General features: G+C 38.6%; 1 protein-coding gene across 9 annotated transcripts in view; it reads left to right on the top strand.

The window, feature by feature from the left end:
- Positions 1-15,187, top strand: part of nedd4l (NEDD4 like E3 ubiquitin protein ligase) — a 555,383-nt gene that overhangs the window by 440,614 nt on the left and 99,582 nt on the right. For all 9 annotated transcript variants that reach the window (XM_051928330.1, XM_028802511.2, XM_028802516.2 and 6 more), the window contains 2 exons: positions 7,609-7,670; positions 10,878-10,980. In XM_051928330.1, coding sequence (XP_051784290.1) covers positions 7,609-7,670; positions 10,878-10,980 — 165 coding nt within the window. The remainder of the gene's footprint in view (positions 1-7,608; positions 7,671-10,877; positions 10,981-15,187) is intronic.

Genomic DNA, 15,187 nt, shown 5'->3' with positions numbered 1-15,187 from the left:
GGAAACCCACGCAGACACTGGGAGAACATGCAAACTCCATGCAGGGAGGACCTGGGAAGCGAACCCATTTCTCCTAACTGTGAGGCAGCAGCGCTACCACTGTGCCACCGTGCCACCCTCAGTTCAATTCTTCATGCTAATAGTAGGGTTATGAATGTCATTTTGAAAGGTTTAGCAGCCAATCATGCATCCAACCCCTGCCTGTTAGGAGTGAGCATGTTTTCCTGTATCTGTGTACATTTTTCTTCCAATATTCCGGTTTCCCTTATACATTCTAACACATTCTACATTCAATACATTAACGTTATCTGGGGATTTTCAAAACCCTCTCAGTGTGAGTGTAAATATGGATGAGTGAGTAGGCTCTTCAGGCAATCAATCTCTCCTAGGGCTTGTTCCTGTCTTACACCTCATACCACCTACACAGGCTCTGCCCACTGCGACTTAGCGGGTTTCAGGACCTGTTTCATATGCATGAGTGTTTAATTGGGTCAGTGAGTGTGTGTGTCCAGTACCTCCATATCAGTTAACTTTATTATTGTTTGGTGCATATCACTTAGGTATTGTCTTGTATCATACCTAAACATGCACATTCATGTACAATAACCTCTGTATACCCATATGGATTATACAGTATATGTGCGTACAGTGAAGTGAACGTCAATGCAAAACAACTCATTTTCAGTCAGTCAACTTGGCTACTGCTGCCAGCAATGAGAACAGCTCACAACAGTCAGTCAGCAGTTAGTAGTCATCACACCTCAACAGTAAATTCCGTCCAAAATAATGCCTCCACTATTTTGGGTCCACAATCCCTAAACAGAGTAATTCTTTGGAAGCAGCTGACATCTCTGCAATATATAACTCAAGAACTGGAAGGCTTTATGAGAGCTAAGGACTTGACTTGTGGTTTGGTACTGATATTTGAGATCATTCCTCCGGTTTGAGCATTCACACATTAAAAACTGTTTTAGCTTCATCATGGCTCAGTGTATTCCCAGTTTCCTACGTAAAAAAAAAAAAAAAGAATTTTGAAAAACAACACTACCTCAGGTTTGGAATCCAAGGGGTTACATTTTAAAGTAATTTATCTTAAATTCAAGTCAATCACTTAAAGGGTAGGTAGTTTTGCATGGTATTTATTCATTTGCCACATGAAATTGAGCTCTAATATGAAGCATGTTTTATGAATTTTAAAAATTGCTTAGCCTGGCCTTGCATTTTATAATGGAGGTTAGAGGTCCCAAGTTGTCAACATAAAAAAAGCACTGAATAAATCAATTTTTCAAGCCAAACATGTTGTTGAGTATTTATCAATGTCTTGAGCTTGAATACATACTGCATGTCATATTAGGAAGGAAAAAAAGGCAAAAAAATGAACATTTTTTGTGAGATTAAGCCATTTTAAAAGGAGTCAAGCCGTGCACTTCACCTCGTTGCTTATCTTCCTCCGACCAGGGGCCTGGTTTCACCTTAAAAACTCGTCTCCAGGTGCCATTATTAACATTAAATGTTAATGCCCAGAAGTGAACTAATTAGATAGTACTCACAGAAAAATGTCACAGTTACGGTCACTCACAGTCTTTAACTATTTGGAAGTTTGTTCCTCCTACTCAAATAAAAAAAAAAAATCGTGAGTGGTCTCCCCTCGACTTTCTCATATACTCAGATATGGGGATGGATATTTGAGGACTAAACCACAAGACAATGATTATATTTTTATATTATGTACATTAAAGAACCATCAATAACAAATCAAATCAAATTAATAATATATTGAACAATTATTATAAAAGTAAAGTTGAATAAATCCGACTCTGCAGCTGTATGAATGAAAAGGTAAAGTTCCACTTCCAGTTAATGGAAATAGCCCAGAAGTTGATAGACACCTACGTTATATTTGTATGCAACATTTGGTTAACCTAAGTGAACACATACTGAAGTTATCGTTTTTACATACAGAGACACACACACAGACAGACACACAGACGTAATTCAAAAAATATTTTCAGACGCGGGGAGATCTAAAATGTTGAGATTCATCAAAATCTCGAAATTGAATTTTTGGAGGATTCCAATACTTTCCCTATACTTTGTATACAAGAAAGTCAGGGAGGTTTAAAATGTCGAGATTCATAAAAATCTCGACATCGAATCTTTGGACAATTACAATACGTTATTTTGAAAGATACTGCCTGCTGCCTTGTATCTTAATGCGTACGTATGCTTCGATGGTCTAGCAAGAGAAAGGTTGAGTTTGTGTGCAGTGCATAATCAAGCTACAAAAGTTGAACATATATTATAGAAATGTATTCAGTTTTAATCAGGATAAAGTTTAGCAAGTTTAGTACAGATGTCTTAGCATAGGCAGAGTAGTAGCACAAAGCTGTCATTCTTGCCTCACGGTGCTTGAATCTGCAATGAGTCTGCACATTCTTCCTGTGTATTTATGGACTGATTGATGTCAGTGAGTGTCAGTGGGTTTACTTACTCAAAACTTTTGTCAACTGGCCTTTTATCTCCATATTCTCAGCAAGAGGTGTTTCAGCATGTGATACAAATTTCAACAATTGGTTTGAGGCGCTTCAGTCCATTTCAGTGTTTGGCTCTTTCACACAGCTTGTTTTTTTCTTTTTTTCAGTATTTTCTCAAAACCTTACCCACGACTCCCACTGCAAGAAAGAAATGCATCCTTGCTTATGAAAATAGCACCAAGAATCTGTGATAAAATGCATTGATTCCAGTTTACTTTTGTTGTTATAAGCATACCACAGAAACATGAACATTAAATCAGAAACATTGATGCTTCAAAGTGGATCTTTTTGGTAAATTTGAAGACTTGTAATTTATTTTCTACATTGGGACCCCAGAGCTGTTAACCTCCATTATAAATGCAAGTGTATGTTAGGTGTTTTTTAAACATTATAAAAATTTACTTTAGAACACAGTATCTTATGGCAAATTAATATACCCTATGATTGTGAAGAAATAACTTTTACTTGAAGAATGCCAAACTTATGCCTTAACTCTTTCCTGTCACTGTAATTGTAGGGATATTATTGTATGTACAGATACTAAACTGCCTGCAAAAATATCTTTGAAAAGAGGATCATAGTAAAGAATGGTTGTTTGATTTGAACGGAGCAGAGTAGTCGCTGTACATCGAATACATGAAGCCAGAAAAATGAGATATATTGAGTTTAGTTATTTTCAGTATAATTTGCAAGACAGGGTTTCACAAAATATTAATATACACCCACAGTACTTGTCAAAGATAGGCAACAAAATCATTAAAGCAAGATTTGCTGTCTCCTGCCCTACATGTGCTCTCAGCACCTTTCCTCTGTGTTTGCATGTACTCCCTCTCTCAAGTGCGTTCCCATAAAGCCCTCTTCTGAAGGTCTATCATTATTTTCAAGGCACCTTTCTCTCCTCCTGTCCGGTTTTATATTTGCCGTCTTTGAAGATGGCACTAATAGCATACCTCCTACGCGTTTACTCTCATTCTGACTTCCTCTTATGTCGCGTCTCCAAAATCAAACTCACAAATCACACCAAAGCCAAACTAACCAATCAGATTGCTCTGAGGGACTGGACACACAGACTTTGGTGTTTTATTATATATTTACTATATACTAGATTCATTTTTATTTTGACAAAGAGTGTAAAATATTTTCATCATGAGAATACTTTTTAACTAATTTTAGCATTTAGTGTGAATGAAATATACCTAGGTGGTGCACAAAAAGCTAGTGCGTAAATCATGGAGTACACTCTGACATGACCTCTGTGACACAGCTGTCTTGACTTATGAGGAGTTCTTTCCATATGATACATGATATCACTGATAAGCTCACAAATTTCTGCATTGTGTGTTTCACAGGATCACTTGTAGCATGATACTGTTCCACAAAACCCTGATGTGTCAATTTGAAGGAGCTTTTATGAACATATAACTCCAAAATGAAAATATTTTATTCCAATGAATATGACATGTTTTGTCTTCATCAAGCAATGAGATAACTGAACACAATTTAAACAGAATGTCCATGGTGGGCTGTTTGCTGCTGCTAAAATCTATCCATCCATCCTGGACAGAATCATCTTTCAAATGAAGATGAAAGTTGATTTCAAATGATTGGCAACAAATCAAAAGAAACAGACAGGCACAAAGTAGGGAGAAACATTTGCCAATAGACCTCAAAATGACTTTATCTAAATAGAAAAAAGTATTTCCTTTATCAAAACAATATGCAAACAATTATTAAGTATTGATTGGCCATTAAAAGCACGTCACCACACCTCCACGATGTCACAATAGCACAATGCTGAAATTCAAACAAAAAAAAACAGAGGTGAGCTAGGTGATAAACCAGAAAATGTATGTACAGTAATCCCTCCTCTATCGCGGGGGTTGCGTTCCAGACCCCCCCGCTAAAGGTGAAAATCCGCGAAGTAGAAACCATATGTTTATATGGTTATTATTATATTGTCATGCTTGGGTCACAGATTTGCACAGAAACACGGGAGGTTGTAGAGAGACAGGAACTTTATTCAAACACTGCAAACAAACATTTGTCTCTTTTTCAAAAGTTTAAACTGTGCTCCATGACAAGACAGAGATGACAGTTCCGTCTCACAATTAAAAGAATGCAAACATATCTTCCTCTTCAAAGGAGTGTGCGTCAGGAGCAGAGAATGTCAGAGAGAGAGAGAGAAAAAAGCAAACAAAAATCAATAGGGCTGTTTGGCTTTTAAGTATGAGAAGCACCGCCGGATAAAGCAGCTGCAAGGAAGGCAGCAATATAAAGGTAGTCTTTCAGCATTTTTTAGAGGAGCGTCCATATCCTCTAGGCCAGGGGTGGGCAGATTCAGTCCTGGAGGGCCGCAGTGGTTGCAGGTTTTTGTTCCAACCCAGTTGCTTAATTAAAAACCAATCCTTGTCAATTATTTAATTGCATGGCTTGCTAGCACTTTAACTCTGCCATGTCAGGTCATTCTCATATCCTAGATTTATTTTCCTTTCTAAGGATATCATCCAAATGATTTGAAGTCTAAAACAGATGAGTAATTCTCAGTGCTTCACTTTTTTCTCTTCACTTTCCTTCCAAGTATTTAATTAAACCAACTAGTGCATGATAAATACACACAGGTGTAAATGAAAACAAGCTAAATGGAGAAATGCTGGTCTCTTTCGTCATTTGCATGTTATTGCTAATTAGGAGCAATTAAAAACCAAGAATACAGCTGTTTAAGACTAAAATAAGCAATAAGGGTTCAAAATCTTAACGAGCAAGACAACTAAAGTGAAGCTGAAGTGTTACTTGAGCAATAAGGGCTTCTTATTAAGCAATTGGGTTGGAGCAAAAACCTGCAGCCACTGCGGCCCTCCAGGACTGAATCTGCCCACCCCTGCTCTAGGCCAGTGTGCGAACAGCCCCTCTGCCCACACCCCCTCCATCAGGAGCAGAGAATGTCAGAGAGAGAGACAGAGAAAAACAAATAATCAATACGTGCCCTTCGAGCTTTTAAGTATGCGAAGCACCGTGCGGGAAGCATGTCGCTTGACAAACCAGCTGCACAGAAGGGAGCAACGTGAAGGTAATCTTTCAGCATTTTTAGACGAGCATCCGTATCGTCTAGGGGTGCGAACAGCCCCCCTGCTCACACCCCCTCCGTCAGGAGCAGAGAATGTCAGAGCAAGAGAGAGAGAGAGAGGGAGGAAAGCAAACAATCAAAAATCAATACGTGCTGTTTGATCTTTTAAGTATGCGAAGCACAGTGCAAGAAACATATCGCTTGACAAAGTAGCCATATGTATGCCCAGCAAGGAAGAGAGCAATGTGAAGGTAATCTTTCAGCGTTTTTTGAGGAGCGGCCGTATCCTCTAGGGGTGCGAACAGCCCCCATGCTCACAATACATTTGAGGAGTTTTATTTAATACGTAATACGCGCTCTGGTTGGGTAGCTTCTCAGCCATCTGCCAATAGCGTCCCTTGTATGAAATCAACTGGGCAAACCAACTGAGGAAGCATGTACCAGAAATTAAAAGACCCATTGTCTGCAGAAATCCGTGAACCAGCAAAAAATCCACGATATATATTTAAATATGCTTACATATAAAATCCGCGATAGAGTGAAGCCGCGAAAGTCGAAGCGCGATATAGCGAGGGATTACTGTATGTTGTCCATGTGTCACAGGTGGCTCGTGCTTTTTATGACTTGTATGCTAATAGACAACAACTTAGTTTGATTTGGATGTTGCACAGAAAAAAATGTGTTTCTCTCCATTGTGTCTAGCGTGCATGTTCTTAATAACAATTCAGAGGATTTGGCCTAAATAAGGACAAGTGGACTCAGAGGTCAAAGACGTAATGCGTAATCCTTGTGAATGTACAGTAAGATAGCGCTTGAGTAGTTGGTGACACAGACGCCCGCAGTAGTGTGAATGGAAGGAGAAATCTGTCTAATCCAATTCTGATTGGTGGCTCATTGCTGGATTTCTGTGTTATGTATGAATCGTTCATATGAACTCCATCAAGCTTAAAAATAAGGTTGCTCATAAGTGGCACCAAAGCCTCATAGGTTCAGCATTAATGATGGACTTTGCAGTCTGTTTGTCCATTCTGAGATTATATGTTGGAGTCTCATCTTGGGGGTGTTAGGTCAAAAAAGGACAGGATGACTCATATTTAGAGCAGTTTTTCCTTCTTTTCAGGAGTCATGAAATCAAGATGGATCCTGTTTTAAGGCTTAGTAGTGAAGGGAATGGCAAGAAACAAGTTAAAAAGTTACTGTCACATTTAACATTAACCACTCTAGGAGCCAGTGTCCAGCAGCAACGCTTCAGTGTTAGCAGGACGCCATTAAATTTCATGGGTGACCTTTGCAGCCCAAGGTTTCTCAAGCAATGAAAGAGTTGGACCCAAAAGCCCAGGTGTGAGAGCAGTTTGGGCAGGTCATGGATAATAACTTTTGACTGGGCCCAGAATGTTTCAGGCAAACCATTATTGGCTAACTAGAAAGATTACAATATGCAAGCTTTCGAGGCAACTCAGGCCCTTTCTTCAGGCAAGATGTAATTATGTAATTATTTAATTACACCTTGCCTGAAGAAGGAGCCTGAGTTGCCTTGAAAGCTTGCATATTGTAATCTTTCTAGTTAGCCCATAAAAGGTGTCATTTTGCTTAACTTCTCACCACATCTATAATGGCTGACACAGTGCAACACTTTAGTACTACAGGCAAACCATTTCCAATTGTTTTAATATTTGGAAAGGGTAGGCTGAATATTGACCCTGCTGTACTTTTCATTCCTTCACCTCTACTAAGGATCCATTGCAGAGTGTGGCAGGCACTCTGAACCTGGCAGACGAGCCCTCCTCATGTAAGGTGGTGGTGGTAAATTTAGTTTCATTTCTGTAGCCTAGGACACTGAAGTTTTGCAGAAGCTGTGGCTTTGCAAGGGTAGGGGAATGAAAAATTATTAGTTATTAGACATTGTTACATTGTCACGGAAAATAAGAGAAGGTGAGCACACTTTGGGACTGCCAGACTCGGATGATGAGGATCTCTTAATGTTAAAAAAAAGTTTTGTTTTTTTTATAGACAGAAGATCCTGCAATGGAGAGGCCATACACTTTTAAAGACTTTTTGCTTAGACCAAGAAGGTATGTACTGAATGATATTCTTGTCCTTTAGTAGATAAACTGTCTGAAAGTAAGCTGTGTCTTATATAAATTTCATCAATGTTAATGTCTGGCTTCACAAATACTGAGGCCACTACCTTAAAGAGATTCTAGTATCAGTTAGTAAAAGAACTCACAGACTCACAGTTCATTATCTGCTACCTCTATTGTATCTGTTCATTTCAGAATCTAATTAGTTTAATCCCAATTAAAATGTGGGCCATTGCTGTTTAGGTAGATGACCTTGCAAGTTAACGTTACTTTGAGTCTGCTATTCTTTTGCTACTTCACATGCACTGTTTTTAGCTCCTTTTATTTATTCACTGACTCTCAAATGTCTTTTGTCAGAATTGAAGCAAGACTGTGCTGCAGTGGTTTAACGCTTTTAAAATTTGAAAGCAAGTTAAGGGCGTAGTTTTTTTTTTTTAATCATAATTCTCTCCTTATGGATGTCCCAGTAACCTAAAGGTTACTGTCTTTCAGTTCCAGTGTCAAAATTCTAGACTGGGTACTTCCCATGTGGTGGAGTTGTGTCTACATACCTGTTTGGTTTTGAATTGTGGGCACCTTTCTTGGTTTTTCTCTCATCTTCCAAGGATGTGTATTTTTGTTTAATCGAAGGTTTCGGACTTACACTGTATGAGTGAGTGTGCCCATGTGAATATTAGCGTGCCTTGCTGTGATCTGGTACCTCATCCAGGGCACTGCTGTCATAGACTGTAGTTCATGTGACTTGAATTGCGTGACTTTAGTAATGAAAGATGGATTCTTTTCCAGCTCTCTGTGGCTCTGTCATGGAATAAGTAGCTTCTGGAAATACCAGGATGGATGGATAATGTGACTTAACATTCAGAGTTGCTGTGCTAGTTGTTTGTGGTATTTATACTTAATTAGCAGTATCTAGTGTACTACAGGAGTGTTTTTGCCATCCTGGGCATGTGGGCATAATGTAGATCAGGGTTTCTCAAAGTCAGTCCTGGGGGCCCACTGTGGCTTCGGGTTTTTGTTCCAATCAGATTCATAATCGGTGACAACACTGATAGCACTGATCTCATTTAATTAGTAGTTTCTTTTCCTATTCTCTTATTCTACATTCAGAAAAGCACAGCAGCATGATTTTTACATTTGTAAGAAACTTAGAAATAATTCTGGTTTTCCTATGGATTTAAATGCTCAACTCTCTTTTCATTCTATTTTGCCCTTTCTCTGTGCAGTTTGCTCCCTTCATTGAATCTTAATAATGACAATTAAAAGCGAGTAGAGCAGACACCCAGGCAAACAGCACTGAATCATGAAAGGTTGCAACTACCTTAGCATCAGACCCATAAAGTAGTGAATAATGGATTAATTAAACAATTAGAACACTTAGAAAAGTAGAATGGCAATCAAGATGAAAATGTTGTTAAACAGAAAAAATACATTATTCCCATATACAGTAACTGCTTAGTACATTTTAATTTTTTTTTTTTAACCAAACATAGTTTTCTAATTTCCGTATTGTTCCCAAAATAGAGAATCTGGGAAATAACAGTTTACTTAATTAGCCCAGGAGTCCAATTAAAAACAGAAGCTGGTTGGAACAAAAACCTGCAGCCTCAGTGGGTCCCCGGGACTGAGCTTGAGAACCCCTGATGTAGATACATATCGTCATCATTACAAATTCATGATTCAGATCTTTGCTTTGCTCAATTTTGATGTTTTGTTGCACTGCTACAATTTTATACCTTAAGATGAATAGTACCATCCTTTGGCTTCAAGTTTATTGTCGGTTTATTGCCAAGTTTGACCATTATAACTCATCAGATATTTGCATGTTAGCACTGTAACACAACAAGCTGAGTGTTATTTGTCAGGGCAGTTAACTACACGGGAGTGTGTTTTTTTTCTATTGAAATGCAGCACATTTTCAGTTCTATGTTTGTGTTCTCTTAGAAGGCATAGATTGGCTGGCATCCTGGCTGGGATGGGTGGTTCCTTTATAATGGATGGATGGAGGGAAGCAGCCTCCTGGGGCTATGTGCTTCAGCAATGTGATAGGTGGACCTCCCTTGTGCCCACCAGTAGTGCTGCATTGAAGTTGTAGCCCCAATGGGGAGCCCTGCTGGGTTTCTTGGAAGCCATCACGGGGAGCTGCGGGTAGCAGCATTTCTTGTTTTAGGGAGGTTTCGTCTGACCCAGAAGTGCTTCCTGGGTGCAATGGTGTGTCGCCAGAAATACTCCAGGTCTGACATAAAGAAAGCCGCACTGTCTCAGCCAGGTGGGTTGGAGAAGAGCAACACTCGTATTGGCAGAAGTGGAGGTGATGAAAGGGAAACAGATTTGTGCTCGTGCTCGATTAACGAAGAAACCTGTAAGGAGGTATTTGAATTAATAAAACAGTTTATTTGACCCCGTGACTCTGGTCTAGTTGTGTCTGGGGTTTGGTGCTCTGCCATGCCCCCCTACAGGTCACAGGGTGAATGATGACCAAGATGTTGGAAAAATGCAAAGAACATTTTACTGTACAAATGTCTTTCCAAAAACAGAATGAGAGATTTTTGAAACATGCAGTTGAATCAGTGTTGTAGAATCGACAATATTCTAAATGTAAAATGCAGTAAACCCATCTGTTTCAATGGATCTGCTTTGTGTTTCATTACGTCATCAACCAAAACTTCCTTTATTTCTTAAGTTCATGCAGTTGTTTTTTCGATAAATGGTAAATTTGTTCTTTTTTATGTTCTTTATGCCCATTCTGTTCAGAACAGTGTAGGAATTTCAACAGACACACTACTGGGAGAAGGAACGAGATCAGATTGAATAAACAGAATTATCACAGACAGCGTATGCATGCATAATAAAATGAACACATGTGGACGAGAACTAATACTTGTGAATTCTTCATAGAGCTGTGGGATCAACCAGAGGATATACAGTGTTTGTTCCAATGAAATGTGTTATTTATGGTATTTTAGTTTAATCGTTTTGCAATATTAGGTTCAACATTCTTCACAGACTAATAAATGCAGTGTGTAATCATTGCCATGCAATAAATGGACACAGCCTTAACATTTGGGAATTAGTATGAATCATGCAAGTGCAAATTTTTTACAGCATTTTAATCATTGAAATCTTTATTCTCTTTCAGAATTTTGTCTGTAAGTGTTTGTGTTTATCTTAGTCCCCTTAACTGGTTTCTCTCTTTTGTAGTCATAAATCCCGAGTGAAAGGATATCTGCGCTTAAAAATGGCCTATTTACCCAAGAATGGAAGTCAGGAAGAAGAAAATGGAGAGCAAAGAGAAGAGCCAGAGGTAAAATGTTCTTTGAGAAGCGTTTCAATTAAATGTGTGAAATTCAAGGTCTCAGTGTACCTACCAGGATGCAAAGTGTAACATGAACCTGGCATTTAGATGAACTAAAACATAACGAACACGAAACGTTTTACTCGCCTATTATGCTTTTAAGTGGAGTAAAATAACATCAGTGTTAATCCAAATTTTCAGTTTTATTTAGCTATAGTAATTTGATGAGTTAATTGACAAACGAACCCCTCAACAACAGCCAGAGTTTATCCAGCTGTTTCCCAATATCTAGCCTTCTTTTGTGAAAAAGAATTCAAGATAATTTTTTCTGAACTGTAAAAAGTGAGAGATACAAAAGTAATGATCTCATTTAACAATGGGAGCAATATCTTGAATTAAATAGGAAAAGAATGTAAAATGTGCCAAGTGGTGTCCTAGTGTAAATACAGAAATACATAAACAGCACAAGAAATTTTGTGTATAATTTACCCTGTGCACATTCACTTAGCTGTTAGCTGATGCTATCCCTTTGTAGATTCATCTTTAAAGCTGGCAGGATCGCCACTTCAGTGACTTGGGCCTGCTGGCTTCAACGCTCTTCCCCTTCATTTCCATTTGTTTCCTTGTCATTAAGTTCCATTTGTATTGATACCTTTGAGAATTATGAAGACATCCTATTTTTTATGGTGTAATATTTTAGTCACATTTTTAGTGTCTGTGCATTCCAAGGAATGTAATAATGTTCCTACATCCTTTTAATAGTTAGCAGTGGCCATATTTGATTTATGATTAATGGCCCTTGTATCTTGGAAAAATAAATGTGCTTCTGTCTACGTTAAACTGCAGGTGTTTGCCAACTTTTAATATTGACATTGTCTTTCTGAATTGTTTTTGGGTTTTTTTTTGTATTTTCAGTCCTGTTGAGAGCACACAATAGTGCACCCAAAAGCAATGAAAGGTGTAGTGGTGTGACCTGTAACTTTGTTAAGGTTTTGTGAAATTTCCTGGATAAATTTAATGTCTAAGCATTTGTTTTGACTTGTAGGATCCTATGCTTACCCTATCTTGCCCCTTTATACTCTTCATTGCTTAGACCTTAGTGAAGTGTCTTAAACCCCATACACTTACAGCTCTGTGGTCAAGTTCTTTAGTACTTCTTCCCCTTTCCCTTCTACAAAACCAATGTTGTATCTCCGTTACATAGATGACATCTTCATAATCTGGACTGCCAGTGAAAAGGACCTCCTCCATTTTCATAATGAATATAATTGTTTTCACCCCAACATAAAGCTGAAGCTGAATTACTCAAAAACAGAAGTCAGCTTTCTTGACACCACCGTTCAACTGAAAGACAACACCCTTGTAACTTCTATTTTTCACAAACCGACAGACAGACGGACCTACCTGAAAAATGATAGCTTCCACCCCAAGCATATAAGGCGCTCCATTATTTTCAGCCAAGCAATACGGTACAATCGTATTTGCTCAGACCCAACAGACCGGGATCAACAACTGCAGGAGCTCAGACAAGATTTCATCAAACAAGGTTACACCCCGAAAACAACAGACACTCAAATAAGAAGAGCTACTGCCATACCCAGAGACAACCTTCTGGAATATAAAAACAAAGACAACAAGGATCGCATCCCCCTTGTTGTCACCTACAACCCACATCTTGAAACACTTCGAAAAATTATAAAAGAACTTCAGCCAATACTAAACAATGACCAAACACTGAAAAATGTATTTCCTGAACCTCCCCTCCTGGCATACAGACAACCACCAAACCTTCAACAATTAATTGTCCGAGGCTCCCTAAGTGAACCAACAGAAAATGGCACATCTCCATGCCTACAGAAAAGATGCAAAACATGTGCCCACATCTATGATACAGACCGTATAGTTATACCACACTGCCGACTCGAACATCACATCAAGGGATCATTTTCCTGCAGATCATCTAATGTAGTCTACCTAATTTTCTGCATGAAATGTCCTGACACTGCACTCTATGTGGGAGAAACTGGACAAACACTCCGCCAGAGAATGAACTTACACAGGTTCCACATTAAACATGGCAACACAGATGTTCCTGTGGCGGCCCACTTCAACAGCCATGGACACTGTGAGAAGGACTTTAAGGTCACAGTGCTTATGGGCAATTTCAAAACACAGCAAGAGAGAAAAGAATGGGAAGTTAAACTCATGCTAAAATGTAATACTTTACAACATGGATTGAATAAAGACAAGAGTTTTATGGCCAGATATGAGGATTGTTTACATCTCTCAGAATGACAGACAACCTGTCTACAGACCCACATTGTTTTGAAAAACTCATTACAAACTTCAAAAGACCTTGTTGGACAGTTATCTTATCCAGAGATCTTGACAATACATTGTTCTTTTCTCTCTTGCTAAATTAACCCTAGCCTGAATGAATCTATTAATTTTTTACATACAAAATCTCTCATTTAAAGATTTACCAATGTTGTTTCTTGTCCTAGAGTGTGTATATAAACATAGGAAACTTCAGTTTCTGTATTACATCTTGCCTGAAGAAGGGGCCTGAGTTGCCTCGAAAGCTTGCATATTGTAATCTTTCTAGTTAGCCAATAAAAGGTGTCATTTTGCTTGGCTTTTCTCTACCTTCTACATCTGTAATTTGAGGCAAATAGACAGAGTAAAGGAACAGGCAGGTGGTTCGTTACACTTTTAATTATGTAGTATTGATAATCTGCTCAAAGATTAATAAAGAAGCAGAATAAAATGTGAATACTGGCAAGCTATACCATTATAGCCTCAATAAAAGTGCATCTTGCATCCATAGACAGCTCTTAGCTTATCTTCAGTCTAAATTGGTCTGTTCTACCACATGGTCTTTGGTACCGCACGGTATTGGAACAGGCAGCATGTCTGCCTCAATATGGCTGCCGAGTTGTTTTTATCCTGGAGAAAATGCTATAGATACGGTCAACTGGAAGCGCATGATACGAAATATCAATAGGTATTAAGGTTGGCATTGGACACTTTCTTGTTTGACTGAGTTTGTGGATACTCTTTGCAATTGAATGTCTCGTTTTTTCTGGCTATCGAGTTTCAGTTTTGTTCATTGACTTTGATTTTTGAATTCTTCTATTTTGACAAAGTGAAAGATTGGCTTGATTAATTTGGTTTTAATCTGCACTTTGTTTTAAGCACATTCCATTTCCCAGTCCTTTTTTTAATCCTCTACACCAGTGGTCCCCAACCTTTTTGACAGCAAGGACCACTTTATTAGATGCAAATTTTTCCACGGACCGGTCGGGGGGTTAGTTTTATACACAATGTACATAACATTTCTATTATTATTAAAGTTATTAAGCAGTTCGGATACGTTTGCAATCTGAGATTTTTCTTCTTTTTTTGCATATAACAAAGACATATGCTTTACATTTGCCAATCCAACAGATTGCACATCACAAACATTAACACTTCAGTCTTTTTTTCGTGTCTGCCATCTCTATAGGAGGGTGACAATGAGTTAAATTCCAATGGATGTTTTTCAAATGTTGACAAGCAATAAGCAAAAGGAATCACTGAAAACCACAGACAACAAAAACAGCAAAAAAAAAAAAAAAAAAAACAGTACGAGGAAAGTTCGAAGAAAGAGATTTTTTTACAATGTTTCTGTTTGGGGATCGTTGTGCAAACGTGCACAACTGAGCTGCGACCACAGATCTAACTGCTCTGTGGATGATTCGTTCAAGCATTTCAAGGTCACTTCGTTGTAATGAAAGCATCTGTTGAATATACTTCGTAGTAACGTGATTTCTATTGACTCATGTCATATGGGGAAACTGTCGGGACCATAAAAATACTTCGTTGTAATAGTCTCTCACCTCGGTCTCTCTCCTCTCTCTGCACCGCTGCAAAGCCCTGCCCGCCAAGCGTTCTGAAAAGTCTGAGTGAGTCGCCGTTGCCGGCAGTTCTCTCGCGGCCCGGCTGTCAGACGGCTGCGGACCGGGGGTTGGGGACCCCTGCTCTACACAACTGTATGGTGTCAGAATCACACAGAGCTACAGAAGGTACATCGCCTGCGTGGCATCAGATTTGCTGAAAATGGATACTACACAGCCAAAGAAAAAGTTAATTTGATTGGTGTTGAAAGTTTTGTCTTACAGAGCAATAAGTATGAGATTATTGTGTAATTAATTCTATTGTAGACATTAGATTTCGC

The sequence above is a fragment of the Erpetoichthys calabaricus genome, chromosome 5 (assembly GCF_900747795.2).
Source record: "Erpetoichthys calabaricus chromosome 5, fErpCal1.3, whole genome shotgun sequence".
Taxonomy (NCBI): Eukaryota; Metazoa; Chordata; class Cladistia; order Polypteriformes; family Polypteridae; genus Erpetoichthys; species Erpetoichthys calabaricus.
Note: the sequence above shows the minus strand (reverse complement) of the source record. Positions and strands in the feature narration are given on the sequence as shown.